The sequence below is a fragment of the Oncorhynchus gorbuscha genome, linkage group LG01 (assembly GCF_021184085.1).
Source record: "Oncorhynchus gorbuscha isolate QuinsamMale2020 ecotype Even-year linkage group LG01, OgorEven_v1.0, whole genome shotgun sequence".
Lineage (NCBI taxonomy): Eukaryota > Metazoa > Chordata > Actinopteri > Salmoniformes > Salmonidae > Oncorhynchus > Oncorhynchus gorbuscha.
In genome coordinates this window covers 38,973,816-38,993,465 of record NC_060173.1, presented here as the reverse complement: position 1 = coordinate 38,993,465, position 19,650 = coordinate 38,973,816, and the positions used below count along the sequence as shown (strand labels likewise).

Genomic DNA, 19,650 nt, shown 5'->3' with positions numbered 1-19,650 from the left:
AGCATATCCTGCGCCGGCTCTATGCACTATGCCTCCAGTGCGCCTTCATAGCCCAGTGTGTCCCGTGCCAGCTCTCCACACTCACCAATCTAAAGTGGGTATCCAGTAGGACGCGTTGTGGCAGCTCCCCGCACCAGGCTTCCAGTACGTCTCCTCAGTACGATGAGACCTGTTCCGGCTCCACGTACGAAGCCTCCAGTGATGATCCATGGCTCGAAGCCTCCAGTGATGATCCATGGCTCGAAGCCTCCAGTGATGATCCATGGCCCGGAGCCTGTAGTGATGATCTATGGCACGGAGCCTCCAGTGATAATCCATGGCCCGGCGCCTCTAGTGATAATCCATGGCACGAAGCCTCCAGTTATGATCCATGGCCCGGAGCCTACAGTGATGATCCATGGCACAAAGCCTCCAGTGATGATCCATGGCCCGGAGCCTGTATTGATGATCCATGGCAAGGAGCCTCCAGCGACGGTCCGCAGTCTGGAGTCTCCGGCGACGATCCGCAGTCCAGAGCCTCCGACGACGATCTGCAGTTCGGAGCCTCCGGCGATGATCCGCGGTCCAGTTCCTCCGGCAACGATTCATGGTCCGGAGTCTCCAGCAACGATCCACGGTCCGGTTCCCCAGAACCGGAGCCGCCACCGAGGGTAGATGCCCACCCGGAGCCTCCTCTATAGGTTAAGGTTTGCGGCCGGGAGTCCGCACCTTTGGGGGGGGTACTGTCACGCCCTGACCGTAGAGATACTTTAAATTCTCTACTTGGTAGGTCAGGGTGTGACTAGAGTGGGAAATGTATGTTTATACTTATTTGTTGGCCGAGTATGGTTCCCAATCAGAGGCAGCTGTCTATCATTGTCTCTGATTGGGGATCATACTTAGGCAGCCCTTTTCCCACCTTCTGTTGTGGGATCTTGTCTTTGTGTGTTGCATGTGTTGCACTCCTAGCTTTACGTTCGTTGAGTTGTTTATTGTTTTTTGGTGGAACATTTAAAATTAAAGAAAATGTACGCCTACCACGCTGCACCTTGGTCTTCATTTAATGATGGATGTTACAACAATGTGAAAATGGCCTTAGATCCACATCAAAGCATGACTAACCCATACAGAACAAACTCCCATAGATAAACAGGAACAGATCTAAAATACACCCCTCACCTCCAGTGAATTCTGGGTTTCACTCATCTTCGTGACAGTGGTCTGAAACTCTCCAATGAAGTCATGACTTCCGTCGTTGTCGTAATCATAGCACAGTACCTGCAATATGAGACAACCCACAGGAAGGACAAAAAAATCAGAACATTCTGTAATACCACAAGAAATCACTTAAAATGTATTTGGCTTTTTTACATATATTAAAGGGGATTCCCTCGCTAACATTTTCATGCCATCGTCCTCATATTAATGCACATGTTGGTAAACCTCACTTACCTTGATGCTCCTGTCTATGTCCCCATCACAGAGGGAGATGAGTGGTACTGTGAAGGGCTTCCACACCGGGTCCAGAGTGTTCTTTATCACCTGCAGCCCAAAAACAGCTACAGAGATACAACTTCTTCCATCTCATTTGGAACTCAGAAGCTAGGTCAATCCAGTTAACGTATTACCAGGTGGTAATACACCTTGTTTAGCGATATAATACACTTAGTTCTACAGTGATGACATTCAAATAGTCTAAACAGCCACCCCTAACCAACTACCAAGCCAACTCACCTCTGTCCTGTGGACCAACATCCATTTCCCATCATCTCCTTGCTTGTGGAACTCTAGGTAAGGGTCTGATTTACCAAAGAAATCCTGCAAAACAAAGTAATCTTGTTTGACAATGACCCACATAGCTGCCGGCATACCACGATGAAGACTTGGAGAGGGCATTGTTACTGTTTCATGAGCATTGTCTTGATTGACAAAATCATATTGTTGTTCCAAATATTACGTAAGAACTTCTTAACAGTGATGATAATATGGTACTACGTGGGCAGTGACTCTTACCTTCTTGTCAAGCTTTCTCCCATACAAGGTCAGTGTGATTACTCTATTGTCTGACAGCTCCAACGCAGTTATCTGTACACAAGAGAAACCGTTACTGTATTGTATCCAGTGTAAAACTGTACCATGTTCCAGAACGTGTGTGTGTGTGTGTGTGTGTGTGTGTGTGTGTGTGTGTGTGTGTGTGTGTGTGTGTGTGTGTGTGTGTGTGTGTGTGTGTGTGTGTGTGTGTGTGTGTGTGTGTGTGTGTGTGTGTGTGTGTGTGTGGACATGTCTTTATTTCTTGTACCGCTCTGTGGGCATGAGTTGTGCAAGCATGATGTTCTCACTGTGATGGTTCCTTTCCCAGCTGGCTTGGCATTGGCCAAGGTCAGTGACCGGTGAAGTTTCTTATTGGACACAATCTAAAGGTAACAGACCAGAGAGAGAAGTGAGTGAGGGGTGAAAATGCCCACCTGCAAATAAACATAACAAACAGGTGATAAACAGACGCAGAAAGGGGTCACAGACAGACTCTAAGAACAGTGTGACAGGTAGCATACCACCCCCAGTGTACAGATGTACTCTCCCAGGAAGTCATGCTCATACAGCTGGCTGCTGCACTTGTCCTCATCAAACAGGGCAAACTTGAGCTTCTGGACCTCCTCAAAATGGTAGTCCACCTTAAATTTCACCCCAAACACTGGATTCAGGTTATTTACCGCAGTCTCTGTTCGACCAATCTGAAAATGATACACAGGAATATGGTTTTGTCTAACAGGCACTGTATTCATACACACAGACGTGCCAACACCGAGTACACAGAGTGGAGCACAAGAGGTTGGTGGCACCTCAATTGGGGAGGACGGGCTCGTGGTAATGACTGGAGCGGAATTGGTGGAATGGTGTCAAATCATCAATCACATGGGTTCCATGTGTTTGATGCCATTCCATTTACTCCGTTTCAGCCATTATTATGAGCCGTCCTCCCCTCAGCAGCCTCCACTGGATTGGAGGTGGACATGTGGGGGGGTGTAAGGTTGAAAAGGCCTTATTCATGTGAAAGATAAACCTAGCTGGTGGTGACTAACACAGTTCATGTGTGACTCACTGATAGAATTTTCACATAGTCCTCGACCCCTATTGTGCTCTCATCTCTGAGGCTAAACTGGCATTCCAACAAACTGTACATTTCAACGCTGCTCTGTCTGTTTCACTGGAACCCCTCGCCTCTGTGTCTCTCCCAGCATTTTCTCTGACTGTTACCTCCCTCCCCTTTCTGTGCTATCACACTTCCCTCTTTACCCCCACAGCACAGATGGCTCCTCCACCCAGAGTGAACCTTTCTCTCATGCCGAGACAGGCAGGAAGCCCTTCCCTTTAAAAACCCTTCACTCCTCTATTTCTTCTCTGCGTTCTGTTTCATATAGCTTTGGAATGTTTGTGTATAGTTGTGTGTTTCATGTGCTGAAGCTTTCATAATGATCCAAAGAGAAACCATTGTCAGGATGACTACATGCTCAGTGAGTTTTAAGAGATGAAATGTTACACCTCTGGAACAGCAGACATCCTGATCCGAGGTGCTTTTTACATATAGGCTCCCCGTTTTCAAATCCCACTGGGTATTTTCCATGTCCCTTCCCTGTAAGTTCCATTCCTCATGACTCTTTCCACTCTCTTTCCACGCATCAAGAACATCATGACTCCTTTGCTTCCATCCAAATTTCCATGGTAACTGCAGCAACCGCTTTGCTGGTTTCATGTTGGAGCCTGCCCTGTTGACCGACAGCCCAAGCCTGCAGCGATCACACTTAGCCTGCTTCAACACAACAGTACCCAGGCAGGCATGTCTTTCCCTGGCAACGAGAGGGCATCCGGAGCACACACAGATCCACACTCCTCAAGACACCACGGCTTCCATGGATTGATGTTTCTCCATTGTACATTGATAACAATGTGTGTTATTGCGAACTTGGCGAGCATCAATCGATAAAACATTGAGAGCAATCAACAGTCAGAGCATATTTATTAATGATTATTTCACCCTTTCAAGTGGTTTACCTCACCACTTTATTCAACCCCTACAATCCTTCATTCCTTCCACTTTTCCAACAGTCATTTCTCCTTTTCTCTTCCTTTATAATTGATCCCCTCGACCTTTCCCAGACTTGCCCATCCCTCCTCTCCCCTCCTCACCTCAACCCAGTTGCTGTCCACCTCGTGGAAGAGCACTAAGAAGGGGTCAGACTTGGAGGCCACGTCTCTGTCCAGCAGGTTGCCACAGCACACGGACAGCTCCACCCTAGTGACGCAATTCTGGGGACCCATGGCTGGCCCAGAGTCATGCCCCGTGCCAAGCGTGTAGGCCATGCTCGCAGCAGTGTCAGCCCTCCCACAGCCTAGGAACACACACAGCACAGAGAAACACCACTATGAATGACATTACTGTAGCATGGAGCATTCTGTAGAAACTCACAGGTTCAAAATAAGATAGAGAGATACACAAAAACATGAGGCGGTTAATGACAGAGAATTTGGGACCTATCATAAATTCTCATATTCCAAATTCAATAGAACATAAAACACATATTTGATCCATGTGCAGTATTCAGAGAGTTGAATGAATCAATTCAGCTGCATGAAGAACAAAGGTCAGGGTCGCATGCAGAATAAGTGATCTACAGGGGTCCTTCATGTGTCATATGAGAGAATAAAAGCTGTACTATGTTAAACATTCATACACATGTAAGGACATGAGGAGTGTGGTAAGGGCTCTTGTTGCTAAGATACTGATTTGCCATTGTGTAAGACCCTCCCTCCACTGCTGGTGCTAGTGGAACCAGGGTATAGGAAATGGAGTATAATACCAACAGATCACAGATGTAGGACTGCATACAGTGCATTTGGGAAGTATTCAGACCCTTTGACTTTTTCCACATTTTGTTACGTGTCTTATTCTATAATGGATTCAATTGTTTTTCCCTCATCATCTACACAGAATACCCCATAATGACAAAGCAAATTGTACTTTTTTTAAAAAAAAACCCAGAAATATCACATTGACATACTTTAAGTACTCAGACCCTTTACTCAGTACTTTGTTGACGCACCGTTGGCACCAATTACAGCCTCGAGTCTTCTTGGGTAGGACGCTATAAGCTTGGCACACCTGTATATGAGGAGTTTCTCCCATTATTCTCTGCAGATCCTCTCAAGCTCTGTCAGGTTAGATGGGGAGCGTCGCTGCACAGCTATTTTCAGGTCTCTCCAGAGATGTTTGATCAGGTTCAAGTCCGGGCTCTGGCTGGGCCACTCAAGGACATTCAGAGACTTGTCCCGAAGCCACTCCTGCGTTGTCTTGGCTGTGTACTTAGGGTCGTTGTCCTTTTGTAAGGTGAACCTTCGCCCCCAGTCTGAGGTCCTGAGTGCTCATCAAGGATTGCTCTGTACTTTGCTCCGTTCATCTTTCCCTCCATCCTGACTAGTCTCACAGTCCCTACGGCTGAAAAACATCCCCACATGGTTTCCTCCAGAAGTGACGCTTGGCATGAATGCCATCTTGGTTTCATCAGACCAGAGAATCTTGTTTCTCATGGTCCGAGAGTCCTTTAGGTACCTTTTGGCAAACTCCAAGCGAGCTGTCATGTGTCTTTTACTGAGGAGTGGTTTCGGTCTGGTCACTCCACCATAAAGGCCTGATTGGTGGAGTGCTGCAGAGATGGTTGTCCTTCTGGAAGGTTCTCCCATCTCCATAGATCAACTCTGGAGCTCTGTCAGAGTGACCATCGGGTTCTTGGTCACCTCCCTCACCAAGACCCTTCTCCCCCGATTTCTCAGTGTTGCCGGGCGGTCAGCTCTAGGAAGAGTCTTGGTGTTTCCAAACTTCTTCCATTTAAAAATGACGGAGGCCACTGTGTTGTTGGGGACCTTCAATGCTGCAGACATTTTTTGGTAACATTCCCCAGATCTGTGCCTCGAAATAATCCTGTCTCAGAGCTCTACAGACATTTCCTTTGACCTCATGGCTTAGTTTTTGCTCTGACGGGCACTGTCAACTGTGGGACCTTATATAGACAGGTGTGTGCCTTTCCAAATCATGCCCAATCAATTAAGTTGATGAAACATCTCAAGGATGATCAATGGAAACAGGATGCACCGGAGCTCAATTTTGAATTTCATAGCAATGATCTGAAAACTTATGTAAATAAGGTATTCTGTTTTTATTTTTAATAAATTTGCACAAATATCAAAAAAACTGTTTTCACTTTGTCATTATGGGTTATTGCGTGAAGTTTGACAAGATTTTTTTTTTCCATTGTAGAATAAGGCTGTAACATAATAAATGGGGGAAAAGTGAAGGGGTCTGCATACTTTCCAAATGCACTGTATGTTATACTATAAGTAATGAACTGAAGTAATGCATTGTAAGATTATAATGAACACTGAAAATAAAAAAATAAAACCAAAATGCTATTTTTTCTACATTGTCATTTTCTGATATGGTTAATATGTAGGCGCTGTATATGGGGCTCTCTATGACACTCGTTCCATCTAAAGGTCATATATGGGGCTCTCTATGACACTCGTTGTCATAGATTGTCATGTCTTGTCCCTGTGCTTTCTCTTCTATTCGTTTCCCCCTGCTGGTCTTATTAGGTTCTTTCCCTCTCTCTATCTCTCTCCCTCTCTCTCTCTCTCTCTCTATTGTTCCGTTCCTGCTCCCAGCTGTTCCTCATTCTCCTAACTACCTTGTTTACTCTTTCACACCTGTCCCCTATTTTGCCCTCTGATTAGAGTCCCTATTTCTCCCTCTGTTTCCGCTTCTGTCCTTGTCGGATCCTTGTTTGCTGTACTGTGTCCTTGTTCCGTCCTGTCGTGTTTTTGCCTTCTTCAGATGCTGCGTGTGAGCAGGTGTCTCTATCAGCTACGGCCTGCGCCAACCCGAAGCGACCTGCAGTCTGTGGTCGCATCTCCTGTTGTTCCCCTCTACTGACTAGAGGATTTCAGTTATTCCTGTTTGGACATTACCAGTGAAAGAATTCAGGATTAATCGTTTTTTGTTAAAACTGGAATAAACTCTGTTTCTGTTAAGTCGCTTTTGGGTCCTCATTCACCTGCATAACAGAAGGATCCGACCAAGAATGGACCCAGCGACTACGGATCCTCGCAACTCAGCCGTCGAGATCCAGGGAGCGATGCTCGGCAGACACGAGCAGGAATTGTCTGCTGCTCGTCATGCCGTTGAGACCCTGGCCGCTCAGGTCTCCGACCTCTCAAGACAGTTTCAGAATCTCCGTCTCGAGCCACCAGCTACTTCCTGGTCTTCCGAGTCTCCGGAACCAAGAGTTAATAACCCACCGTGTTACTCTGGGCAGCCCACTGAGTGCCGCTCCTTTCTCACCCAGTGTGATATTGTGTTCTCTCTCCAGCCCAACACATACTCAAGAGAGAGAGCTCGGATCGCCTACGTCATATCACTCCTTACTGGACGGGCTCGGGAGTGGGGCACAGCTATCTGGGAGGCAAGGGCTGAGTGTACTAACGAGTATCAGAACTTTAAAGAGGAGATGATACGGGTTTTTGATCGTACAGTTTTTGGGAAGGAGGCTTCCAGGGCCCTGGATTCCCTATGTCAAGGTGATCGATCCATAACGGATTACTCAATAGAGTTTCGCACTCTTGCTGCCTCCAGTGACTGGAACGAGCCGGCGTTGCTCGCTCGTTTTCTGGAGGCACTCCACGCTGAGGTTAAGGATGAGATTCTCTCCCGGGAGGTTCCTTCCAGCGTGGATTCTTTGATTGCACTCGCCATCCGCATAGAACGACGGGTAGATCTTCGTCACCGAGCTCGTGGAAGAGAGCTCGCGTTAACGGTGTTCCCCCTCTCCGCATCTCAACCATCTCCTCGCACTGGCTCAGGTATTGAGCCCATGCAGCTGGGAGGTATTCGCATCTCGACTAAGGAGAGGGAACGGAGAATCACCAACCGCCTCTGCTTCTATTGCGGTTCTGCTGGACATTTTGTCATTTCATGTCCAGTAAAAGCCGGAGCTCATCAGTAAGCGGAGGGCTACTGGTGAGCGCTACTACTCAGGTCTCTCCATCAAGGTCCTGTACTACCTTGTCGGTCCATCTACGCTGGACCGGTTCGGCAGCTTCCTGCAGTGCCTTGATAGACTCTGGGGCTGAGGGTTGTTTTATGGACGAAGCATGGGCTCGGAAACATGACATTCCTCTCAGACAGTTAGGGGAGCCCACGCCCATGTTCGCCTTGGATGGTAGTCTCCTCCCCAGTATCATATGTGAGACACTACCTTTAACCCTCACAGTATCTGGTAACCACAGTGAGACCATTTCCTTTTTGATTTTTCGTTCACCTTTTACACCTGTTGTTTTGGGTCATCCCTGGCTAGTATGTCATAATCCTTCTATTAATTGGTCTAGTAATTCTATCCTATCCTGGAACGTTTCTTGTCATGTGAAGTGTTTAATGTCTGCTATCCCTCCTGTTTCTTCTGTCCCCTCTTCTCAGGAGGAACCTGGTGATTTGACAGGAGTGCCGGAGGAATATCATGATCTGCGCACGGTCTTCAGTCGGTCCAGAGCCACCTCCCTTCCTCCTCACCGGTCGTATGATTGTTGTATTGATCTCCTTCCGGGGACCACTCCCCCCCGGGGTAGACTATACTCTCTGTCGGCTCCCGAACATAAGGCTCTCGAAGATGATCTGTCTGTTTCTCTCGACGCCGGTACCGTTGTGCCTTCTTCCTCTCCCGCCGGAGCGGGGGTTTTTTTTGTTAAGAAGAAGGACGGTACCCTGCGCCCCTGCGTGGATTATCGAGGGCTGAATGACATAACGGTTAAGAATCGTTATCCGCTTCCCCTTATGTCGTCAGCCTTCGAGATTCTGCAGGGAGCCAGGTTCTTTACTAAGTTGGACCTTCGTAACGCTTACCATCTCGTGCGCATCAGGGAGGGGGACGAGTGGAAAACGGCATTTAACACTCCGTTAGGGCATTTTGAATACCGGGTTCTGCCGTTCGGTCTCGCTAATGCTCCAGCTGTCTTTCAGGCATTAGTGAATGATGTACTGAGAGACATGCTGAACATCTTTGTTTTCGTTTACCTTGACGAAATCCTGATTTTTTCACCGTCACTCCAGATTCATGTTCAGCACGTTCGACGTGTACTCCAGCGCCTTTTAGAGAATTGTCTCTATGTGAAGGCTGAGAAGTGCGCCTTTCATGTCTCCTCCGTCTCATTTCTCGGTTCTGTTATTTCCGCTGAAGGCATTCAGATGGATCCCGCTAAGGTCCATGCTGTCAGCGATTGGCCCGTCCCTAAGTCACGTGTCGAGTTGCAGCGCTTTCTCGGTTTCGCGAATTTCTATCGGCGTTTCATTCGTAATTTCGGTCAAGTGGCAGCCCCTCTCACAGCCCTTACTTCTGTCAAGACGTGCTTTAAGTGGTCCGGTTCCGCCCAGGGAGCTTTTGATCTCCTCAAGAAGCGTTTTACATCCGCTCCTATCCTTGTTACTCCTGACGTCACTAAACAATTCATTGTCGAGGTTGACGCTTCAGAGGTGGGCGTGGGAGCCATTCTGTCCCAGCGCTCCCATTCTGACGAAAGGTCCATCCTTGCGCGTATTTTTCTCATCGCCTGTCGCCGTCGGAACGCAACTATGATGTGGGTAACCGCGAACTGCGAACTGCTCGCCATCCGCTTAGCCCTAGGCGAATGGCGACAGTGGTTGGAGGGGGCGACCGTTCCTTTTGTCGTTTGGACTGACCATAAGAACCTTGAGTACATCCATTCTGCCAAACGACTCAATGCGCGTCAAGCTCGTTGGGCGTTGTTTTTCGCTCGTTTCGAGTTCGTGATTTCTTATTTGTCGTCCTTAACGTAGGTGACTCTGCTAGCTAGCCAACTCTGCTAGCTAGCCAACAGCTAGCCAACGCTAGCCAACGTCTTCTGTATAGAACTCAACTACCCGGTCGCATTCACAGGTTGTATCACATTTTCACTTCATTTCATTACAGTACAACGGTTTGATTTGTTTGATCGTAGCTAGCTACTTAGCTAGCTACATAGCCGTCTTTGTATCAAAGATAATTGTGTAGTCTAGAGCGATTTTCTAGGTTCGCTAGCCATCTATTGTCGTTCTTTTAACGCAACGTAACGTAAACAACACTGCTAGCTAGCCTGCTAGCCCCGAATAGCAACACTGCAGAAACTATTACACTCAACGGAACGACTTGATTAGTGTAGTGTCAACAACGCACCCACTGCCAGCTGGCCTACTTCAGCAGTACTGTATCATTTTAATCATTTTAGTCAATAAGATTCTTGCTACGTAGCTTAACTTTCTGAACATTCGAGACGTGTAGTCCACTTGTCATTCCAATCTCCTTTGCATTAGCGTAGCCTCTTCTGTAGCCTGTCAACTATGTGTCTGTTTATCCCTGTTCTCTCCTCTCTGCACAGACCATACAAACGCTCCACACCGCGTGGCCGCGGCCACCCTACTCTGGTGGTCCCAGCGCGCACGACCCACGTGGAGTTCCAGGTCTCCGGTAGCCTCTGGAACTGCCAATCTGCGGTCAACAAGGCAGAGTTCATCTCAGCCTATGCCTCCCTCCAGTCCCTCGACTTCTTGGCACTGACGGAAACATGGATCACCACAGACAACACTGCTACTCCTACTGCTCTCTCTTCGTCCGCCCACGTGTTCTCGCACACCCCGAGAGCGTCTGGTCAGCGGGGTGGTGGCACCGGGATCCTCATCTCTCCCAAGTGGTCATTCTCTCTTTCTCCCCTTACCCATCTGTCTATCGCCTCCTTTGAATTCCATGCTGTCACAGTTACTAGCCCTTTCAAGCTTAACATCCTTATCATTTATCGCCCTCCAGGTTCCCTCGGAGAGTTCATCAATGAGCTTGATGCCTTGATAAGCTCCTTTCCTGAGGACGGCTCACCTCTCACAGTTCTGGGCGACTTTAACCTCCCCACGTCTACCTTTGACTCTTTCCTCTCTGCCTCCTTCTTTCCACTCCTCTCCTCTTTTGACCTCACCCTCTCACCTTCCCCCCTACTCACAAGGCAGGCAATACGCTCGACCTCATCTTTACTAGATGCTGTTCTTCCACTAACCTCATTGCAACTCCCCTCCAAGTCTCCGATCACTGCCTTGTATCCTTTTCCCTCTCGCTCTCATCCAACACCTCCCACACTGCCCCTACTCGGATGGTATCGCGCCGTCCCAACCTTCGCTCTCTCTCCCCCGCTACTCTCTCCTCTTCCATCCTATCATCTCTTCCCTCCGCTCAAACCTTCTCCCACCTATCTCCTGATTCTGCCTCCTCAACCCTCCTCTCCTCCCTCTCTGCATCCCTTGACTCTCTATGTCCCCTATCCTCCAGGCCGGCTCGGTCCTCCCCTCCCGCTCCGTGGCTCGATGACTCATTGCGAGCTCACAGAACAGGGCTCCGGGCAGCCGAGCGGAAATGGAGGAAAACTCGCCTCCCTGCGGACCTGGCATCCTTTCACTCCCTCCTCTCTACATTTTCCTCCTCTGTCTCTGCTGCTAAAGCCACTTTCTACCACGCTAAATTCCAAGCATCTGCCTCTAACCCTAGGAAGCTCTTTGCCACCTTCTCCTCCCTCCTGAATCCTCCGCCCCCTCCCCCTCCTCCCTCTCTGCAGATGACTTCGTCAACCATTTTGAAAAGAAGGTCGACGACATCCGATCCTCGTTTGCTAAGTCAAACGACACCGCTGGTTCTGCTCACACTGCCCTACCCTGTGCTCTGACCTCTTTCTCCCTCTCTCTCCAGATGAAATCTCGCGTCTTGTGACGGCCGGCCGCCCAACAACCTGCCCGCTTGACCCTATCCCCTCCTCTCTTCTCCAGACCATTTCCGGAGACCTTCTCCCTTACCTCACCTCGCTCATCAACTCATCCCTGACCGTTGGCTACGTCCCTTCCGTCTTCAAGAGAGCGAGAGTTGCACCCCTTCTGAAAAAACCTACACTCGATCCCTCCGATGTCAACAATTACAGACCAGTATCCCTTCTTTCTTTTCTCTCCAAAACTCTTGAACGTGCCGTCCTTGGCCAGCTCTCCCGCTATCTCTCTCTGAATGACCTTCTTGATCCAAATCAGTCAGGTTTCAAGACTAGTCATTCAACTGAGACTGCTCTCCTCTGTATCACGGAGGCGCTCCGCACTGCTAAAGCTAACTCTCTCTCCTCTGTGAACCATCAGATCCTCCTCTCCACCCTCTCCGAGTTGGGCATCTCCGGCGCGGCCCACGCTTGGATTGCGTCCTACCTGACAGGTCGCTCCTACCAGGTGGCGTGGCGAGAATCTGTCTCCTCACCACGCGCTCTCACCACTGGTGTCCCCCAGGGCTCTGTTCTTGGCCCTCTCCTATTCTCGCTATACACCAAGTCACTTGGCTCTGTCATAACCTCACATGGTCTCTCTTATCATTGCTATGCAGATGACACACAATTAATCTTCTCCTTTCCCCCTTCTGATGACCAGGTGGCGAATCGCATCTCTGCATGTCTGGCAGACATATCAGTGTGGATGACGGATCACCACCTCAAGCTGAACCTCGGCAAGACGGAGCTGCTCTTCCTCCCGGGGAAGGACTGCCCGTTCCATGATCTCGCCATCACGGTCGACAACTCCATTGTGTCCTCCTCCCAGAGCGCCAAGAACCTTGGCGTGATCCTGGACAACACCCTGTCGTTCTCAACTAACATCAAGGCGGTGGCCCATTCCTGTAGGTTCATGCTCTACAACATCCGCAGAGTACGACCCTGCCTCACACAGGAAGCGGCGCAGGTCCTAATCCAGGCACTTGTCATCTCCCGTCTGGATTACTGCAACTCGCTGTTGGCTGGGCTCCCTGCCTGTGCCATTAAACCCCTTCAACTCATCCAGAACGCCGCAGCCCGTCTGGTGTTCAACCTTCCCAAGTTCTCTCACGTCACCCCGCTCCTCCGTTCTCTCCACTGGCTTCCAGTTGAAGCTCGCATCCGCTACAAGACCATGGTGCTTGCCTACGGAGCTGTGAGGGGAACGGCACCTCAGTACCTCCAGGCTCTGATCAGGCCCTACACCCAAACAAGGGCACTGCGTTCATCCACCTCTGGCCTGCTCGCCTCCCTACCACTGAGGAAGTACAGCTCCCGCTCAGCCCAGTCAAAACTGTTCGCTGCCCTGGCCCCCCCAATGGTGGAACAAACTCCCTCACGACGCCAGGACAGCGGAGTCAATCACCACCTTCCGGAGACACCTGAAACCCCACCTCTTTAAGGAATACCTAGGATAGGTTAAGTAATCCCTCTCACCCCACCCCCCCCCTAAGTTTTAGATGCACTATTGTTAAGTGACTGTCCCACTGGATGTCATAAGGTGAATGCACCAATTTGTAAGTCGCTCTGGATAAGAGCGTCTGCTAAATGACTTAAATGTAAATGTAAATGTTATCGCCCGGGTACTAAGAACACCAAGCCTGATGCTTTATCCCATCTCTTCAGTTCTTCTGTAGCTTCTACCGACCCCGAGGGGATTCTCCCTGAAGGGCGTGTTGTCGGGTTGACTGTCTGGGGAATTGAGAGACAGGTAAAGCAAGCACTCACTCACACTCCGTCGCCGCGCGCTTGTCCTAGTAACCTTCTTTTCGTTCCTGTCTCTACTCGTCTGGCTGTTCTTCAGTGGGCTCACTCTGCCAAGTTAGCTGGCCACCCCGGCGTTCGGGGTACGCTTGCTTCTATTCGCCAGCGGTTTTGGTGGCCTACTCAGGAGCGTGACACGCGCCGTTTCGTGGCTGCTTGTTCGGACTGCGCGCAGACTAAGTCAGGTAACTCTCCTCCTGCCGGTCGTCTCAGACCGCTTCCCATTCCTTCTCGACCATGGTCTCACATCGCCTTAGACTTTATTACCGGTCTGCCTTCGTCAGCGGGGAAGACTGTGATTCTAACGGTTGTCGATAGGTTCTCTAAGGCGGCTCATTTTATTCCTCTCGCTAAGCTTCCTTCCGCTAAGGAGACGGCACAAATCATCATTGAGAATGTGTTCAGAATTCATGGCCTCCCGTTAGACGCCGTTTCGGACAGAGGTCCGCAATTCACGTCTCAGTTTTGGAGGGAGTTCTGTCGTTTGATTGGTGCTTCCGTCAGTCTCTCTTCCGGTTTTCATCCCCAGTCTAACGGTCAAGCAGAACGGGCCAATCAGACGATTGGTCGCATATTACGCAGCCTTTCTTTTCGAAACCCTGCGTCTTGGGCAGAACAGCTCCCCTGGGCAGAATACGCTCACAACTCGCTTCCTTCGTCTGCTACCGGGCTATCTCCTTTTCAGAGTAGTCTTGGGTACCAGCCTCCTCTGTTCTCGTCCCAGCTCGCCGAGTCCAGCGTTCCCTCCGCTCAGGCTTTTGTCCAACGTTGTGAGCGCACCTGGAGGAGGGTCAGGTCTGCACTTTGCCGTTATAGGGCGCAGACTGTGAGAGCCGCCAATAAACGTAGGATTAAGAGTCCTAGGTATTGTCGCGGTCAGAGAGTGTGGCTTTCCACTCGTAACCTTCCCCTTATGACAGCTTCTCGCAAGTTGACTCCGTGGTTCATTGGTCCGTTCCGTATTTCTCAGGTCGTTAATCCTGTCGCAGTGCGACTTCTTCTTCCGCGACATCTTCGTCGCGTCCACCCAGTCTTCCATGTCTCCTGTGTCAAGCCTTTTCTTCGCGCCCCCGTTCGTCTTCCCCCCCCGTCCTTGTCGAGGGCGCACCTATTTACAGGGTACGGAAGATCATGGACATGCGTTCTCGGGGACGTGGTCACCAGTACTTAGTGGATTGGGAGGGGTACGGTCCTGAGGAGAGGAGTTGGGTTCCATCTCGGGACGTGCTGGACCGTTCGTTGATCGATGATTTCCTCCGTTGCCGCCAGGGTTCCTCCTCGAGTGCGCCAGGAGGCGCTCGGTGAGTGGGGGGGTACTGTCATGTTTTGTCATAGATTGTCATGTCTTGTCCCTGTGCTTTCTCTTCTATTCGTTTCCCCCTGCTGGTCTTATTAGGTTCTTTCCCTCTCTCTATCTCTCTCCCTCTCTCTCTCTTTCTCTATCGTTCCGTTCCTGCTCCCAGCTGTTCCTCATTCTCCTAACTACCTCGTTTACTCTTTCACACCTGTCCCCTATTTTGCCCTCTGATTAGAGTCCCTATTTCTCCCTCTGTTTCCGCTTCTGTCCTTGTCGGATCCTTGTTTGCTGTACTGTGTCCTTGTTCCATCCTGTCGTGTTTTTGCCTTCTTCAGATGCTGCGTGTGAGCAGGTGTCTCTATCAGCTACGGCCTGCACCAACCCGAAGCGACCTCTAGTCTGTGGTCACATCTCCTGTTGTTCCCCTCTACTGACTAGAGGATTTCAGTTATTCCTGTTTGGACATTACAAGAATTCAGGATTAATCGTTTTTTGTTAAAACTGGAATAAACTCTGTTTCTGTTAAGTCGCTTTTGGGTCCTCATTCACCTGCATAACACTCGTTCCATCTAAAGGTCATATATGGGGCTTTCTATGATGCTCGTTCCACCTAAAGGTCATATATGGGGTTCTCTATGACACTTGTTCCATCTAAAGGTCATATATGGGGCTCTCTATGACGCTCGTTCCATCTAAAGGTCGTATATGGGGCTCTCTATGACACTCGTTCCGTCTAAAGGTCATATATGGGGCTCTTTATGACACTCGTTCCATCTAAAGGTCATATATGGGGCACTTTATGACACTCGTTCCATCTAAAGGTCATATATGGGGCTCTTTATGACACTCATTCCATCTAAAGGTCATATATGGGGCTCTTTATGACACTCGTTCCATCTAAAGGTCATATATGGGGCTCTTTATGACGCTCGTTCTGTCTAAAGGTCTTATATGGGGCTCTTAATGACGCTCGTTCTGTCTAAAGGTCATATATGGGGCTCTCTATGACGCTCGTTCTGTCTAAAGGTCGTATATGGGGCTCTTTATGACGCTCGTTCCATCTAAAGGTCATATATGGGGCTCTTAATGACGCTCGTTCCATCTAAAGGTCATATATGGGGCTCTTAATGACGCTCGTTCTGTCTAAGGGTCATATATGGGGCTCTTTATGACACTCGTTCCATCTAAAGGACGTATATGGGGCTCTCTATGACACTCGTTCCATCTAAGGGTCATATATGGGGCTCTTAATGACGCTCGTTCTGTCTAAAGGTCATATATGGGGCTCTCTATGATGCTCGTTCTGTCTAAAGGTCATATATGAGGCTCTTTATGACGCTCGTTCCATCTAAAGGTCGCATATGGGGCTCTTTATGACACTCGTTCCATCTAAAGGTCGTATATGGGGCTCTTAATGACGCTCGTTCTGTCTAAAGGTCGTATATGGGGCTCTTTATGACGCTCGTTCCATCTAAAGGTCATATATGGGGCTCTTTATGACGCTCGTTCCATCTAAAGGTCGTATATGGGGCTCTCTATGACGCTCGTTCTGTCTAAAGGTCATATATGGGGCTCTTTATGACGCTCGTTCTGTCTAAAGGTCGTATATGGGGCTCTTTATGACGCTCGTTCTGTCTAAGGGTCATATATGGGGCTCTTTATGACACTCGTTCCATCTAAAGGTCGTATATGGGTCTCTTTATGACACTCGTTCCATCTAAAGGTCATATATGGGGCTCTTTATGACGCTCGTTCCATCTAAAGGTCATATATGGGGCTCTTTATGACGTTCGTTCCATCGAAAGGTTCAACCAAAGCAAAAGTGTACAATGGGAGCATACTGAAGTGTACAGCATCTTAAACACATCACACACTTCCAACCAAATCATAAGCATCTTCATGGATGGATGGATTCGCAAGCAAGTGTACAAAAGTAAAGTATCATATTCTCAATTGCTTGTATAATGTAAACAGTTAAATGTTGTTTTGGTATCAGCAAAAATATTATACAGAAGATATCAGCATAGTCTTGCTCACATACCAAAAATAATGAGGATGATAACCCACTCCATATCCCCAAACAGCCCCTCAGGCTCAGTCCATCCAACATTACAGTCACTGGAGTTAACACATTCTTCACACCTAAGGCAAAGCTCTGCGCAAAGTACGATACGCATATTTGTGGGGTAGCAGGAAATGGGGAAAGACTACAGGATCTGAATTAGTGACTAGAGTCTAGTTAGACTAGAGTCTAACTGTCTCAGTGACTTGAATTCTAAAATAAATAATGCCACACACTGTAGGCATATTGAAGTTCAAATAAAATCTTTGATACTTTAACCTATTAGTTTACATTTTTCCATGTGCGTCGCTGAATATTCCATTATATAATCACACACTGAAAACTGATTTGAGCACAGTAGGCTACCTAAAAGAGTTACAGACCCAAGTAACCATCCTCAGTATCATGTTGTTCTCATCTCTGTGTTCAGTGTGGTGGAAGGAAGTGACCTCACAGATAAATACAGGTCTGGTTTTCTGCAAACATAAAGGGCCCCTCAGATGCCCCTTGTGCTGTTCTAATACTTCTGTACTTTTCTCAGACCATTTATTCAGATGGTAAAATTATTAAAATGGGTATTGGGCCAGTAACTATGGACTTTATCTTGGGTAGCCTAGTGGTTAGAGCGTTGGACTAGTAACCAAAAGATTGCAAGTTCAAATCCCCGAGCTGACAAGGTACAAATCTGTCGTTCTGCCCCTGAACCCACTGTTCCTAGGCCGTCATTGAAAATAAGAATTTGTTCTTAACTGACTTGCCTAGTAAAATAAAATTTTGGTCAAATGGTTTAGTCTAAATCAACACATATAGATCTATCGAGATGACTATCAATCAAGACAATTGTCAACTCAAGCTGAAAATTGCATTCCCATTTTCACTAATCTCAGTGCTGAAGGACGAGACTGACTGCATCATCTCATCTACTGTGAGAGCAAATGTCACTTGAGAATACTTATGGGGGTGGGTAAGAATTTTGATGGTTGCGTAAAATGGAAGTTCAAACCATTTCAGAATAGATTTGAACTACCAACAAAAGGGATGAGCACAGGTTAAATCCAGAGGAAGATGGAGCAAAGATAGATACAGAAAGAGAGAGTACATGTCCCTTTTTAATAGACAGATAAGAGTGAACCAGAGAAGTAAAGACACGAGTCTCAGAGGAGACCGACATTTCTACTTTAGAACTAGTGACAACTGACTCGGTTTCCTCTTGTGGTTGACAGCTTGAGCTTTGTGCTTTCTTTTCACATTAACATTTGACATATCCTGTGTGCCACCATAAACATTTGCATCAGTTTGCAATTTCAGGAAGCAGTACATTGAACATTAAAATTACAATCAATCAAAATCCCAAATACACGGACAATATTTCAGTCAGCACACATTGGAACACATTGCATTTTTTTATTAAAAGAGACATTTACTTAATTGACATGTTTCGAGACATAATATATGAATATCGTTAAATCGCATAGGATAAAAAATACACAAGTGTCCCAATATTCACTTACCTTGGTAAATGTGATTTTTTACTAATACTCTTCTCTGAAGAACGCTTCCTCTTGATAACTTTAACACTTTTCTTTCTATGCACAAATTGACGTTATTTTCATGATGTCCAAAACATATAATCAATGGAATACAAATTGTCGTGGTTGGCCGCGAGGGGAGGTCATTCTGGTCTGTGACAGTCTCTCGCCGAGTGGCGTAGTGGAGCAATTGAAGTGGTCGCGCATTGCAACTCCACCCGACTCAATCACACGCTCTCCCCTATTTTCAGTTGATAATTACCTTCAGCGAAATGAGAACATAAATGCTCTGGTTCAGGAATAGCTACATATTTTTCTTAACATAGACTATTATTGTGTAATCATTCATCAGGGCCGAATGTTATAGCCCAATGCGTTGGACACATAAGTACAGTATATTAGGGTACATGACTGTTTCCATTAAAGTTAACCCTAAAAGCCCCAACATATATTTATCTTTAAAATATGTCAAGCACAAGCAGTAACAGATTTTCTTTCCTTAACACTTTGTAACACACGTTTTTGTTTTTAATTCCCCAAAATAAGCATATATTACATTTGTTTTACACATTTACACTCAAATGTATGCACTGACGATACAAAACATGCTCTTTCCATAAAATAGACTGACCAGGTGAATCCAGGTGAAAGCTATGATCCCTTATAGATGTCACTTGTTAAATGTGGTCCTTCTGTAGCTCAGTTGGTAGAGCATGGCGCTTGTAACGCCAGGGTAGTGGGTTCGATCCCCGGGACCACCCATACGTAGAATGTATGCACACATGACTGTAAGTCGCTTTGGATAAAAGCGTCTGCTAAATGGCATATATTAAATCCTCTTCAATCTGTATAGATGAAGGGGGGAGAAAGGTTAAAGAAAGATTTCTAAACCTTGTGACAATTGAGACATGGATTGTGCCATTCAGAGGGTGAACGGGCAAGACAAAATATTTGAGTGCTTTTGAATGGGATATGGAAGTAGGTGTCAAGAACGGCAACGCTGCAGGGTATTTCACGCTCAACAGTTTCCCTTGTGTATTCAGAATGCTCCACCACCCAAAGGACATCCAGCCGATTTGACACAACTGCGGGAAGCATTGGAGTCA

At 47.7% G+C, this 19,650-nt stretch overlaps 1 protein-coding gene across 1 annotated transcript in view; it reads right to left on the bottom strand.

The window, feature by feature from the left end:
• cpne2 (copine II) overlaps positions 1-18,846 on the bottom strand; it is a 35,851-nt gene extending 17,005 nt beyond the window's left edge. Inside the window, exons 1-8 of the mRNA XM_046352161.1 lie at positions 18,527-18,846; positions 4,165-4,367; positions 2,532-2,711; positions 2,319-2,393; positions 1,993-2,064; positions 1,714-1,797; positions 1,432-1,521; positions 1,159-1,257 (exon numbers count right to left, since the gene is read on the bottom strand). Of these exons, the coding sequence (XP_046208117.1) occupies positions 1,159-1,257; positions 1,432-1,521; positions 1,714-1,797; positions 1,993-2,064; positions 2,319-2,393; positions 2,532-2,711; positions 4,165-4,338 (774 nt within the window). The 5' untranslated portion in view covers positions 4,339-4,367; positions 18,527-18,846. The remainder of the gene's footprint in view (positions 1-1,158; positions 1,258-1,431; positions 1,522-1,713; positions 1,798-1,992; positions 2,065-2,318; positions 2,394-2,531; positions 2,712-4,164; positions 4,368-18,526) is intronic.
• Positions 18,847-19,650: the final 804 nt, after the last annotated feature.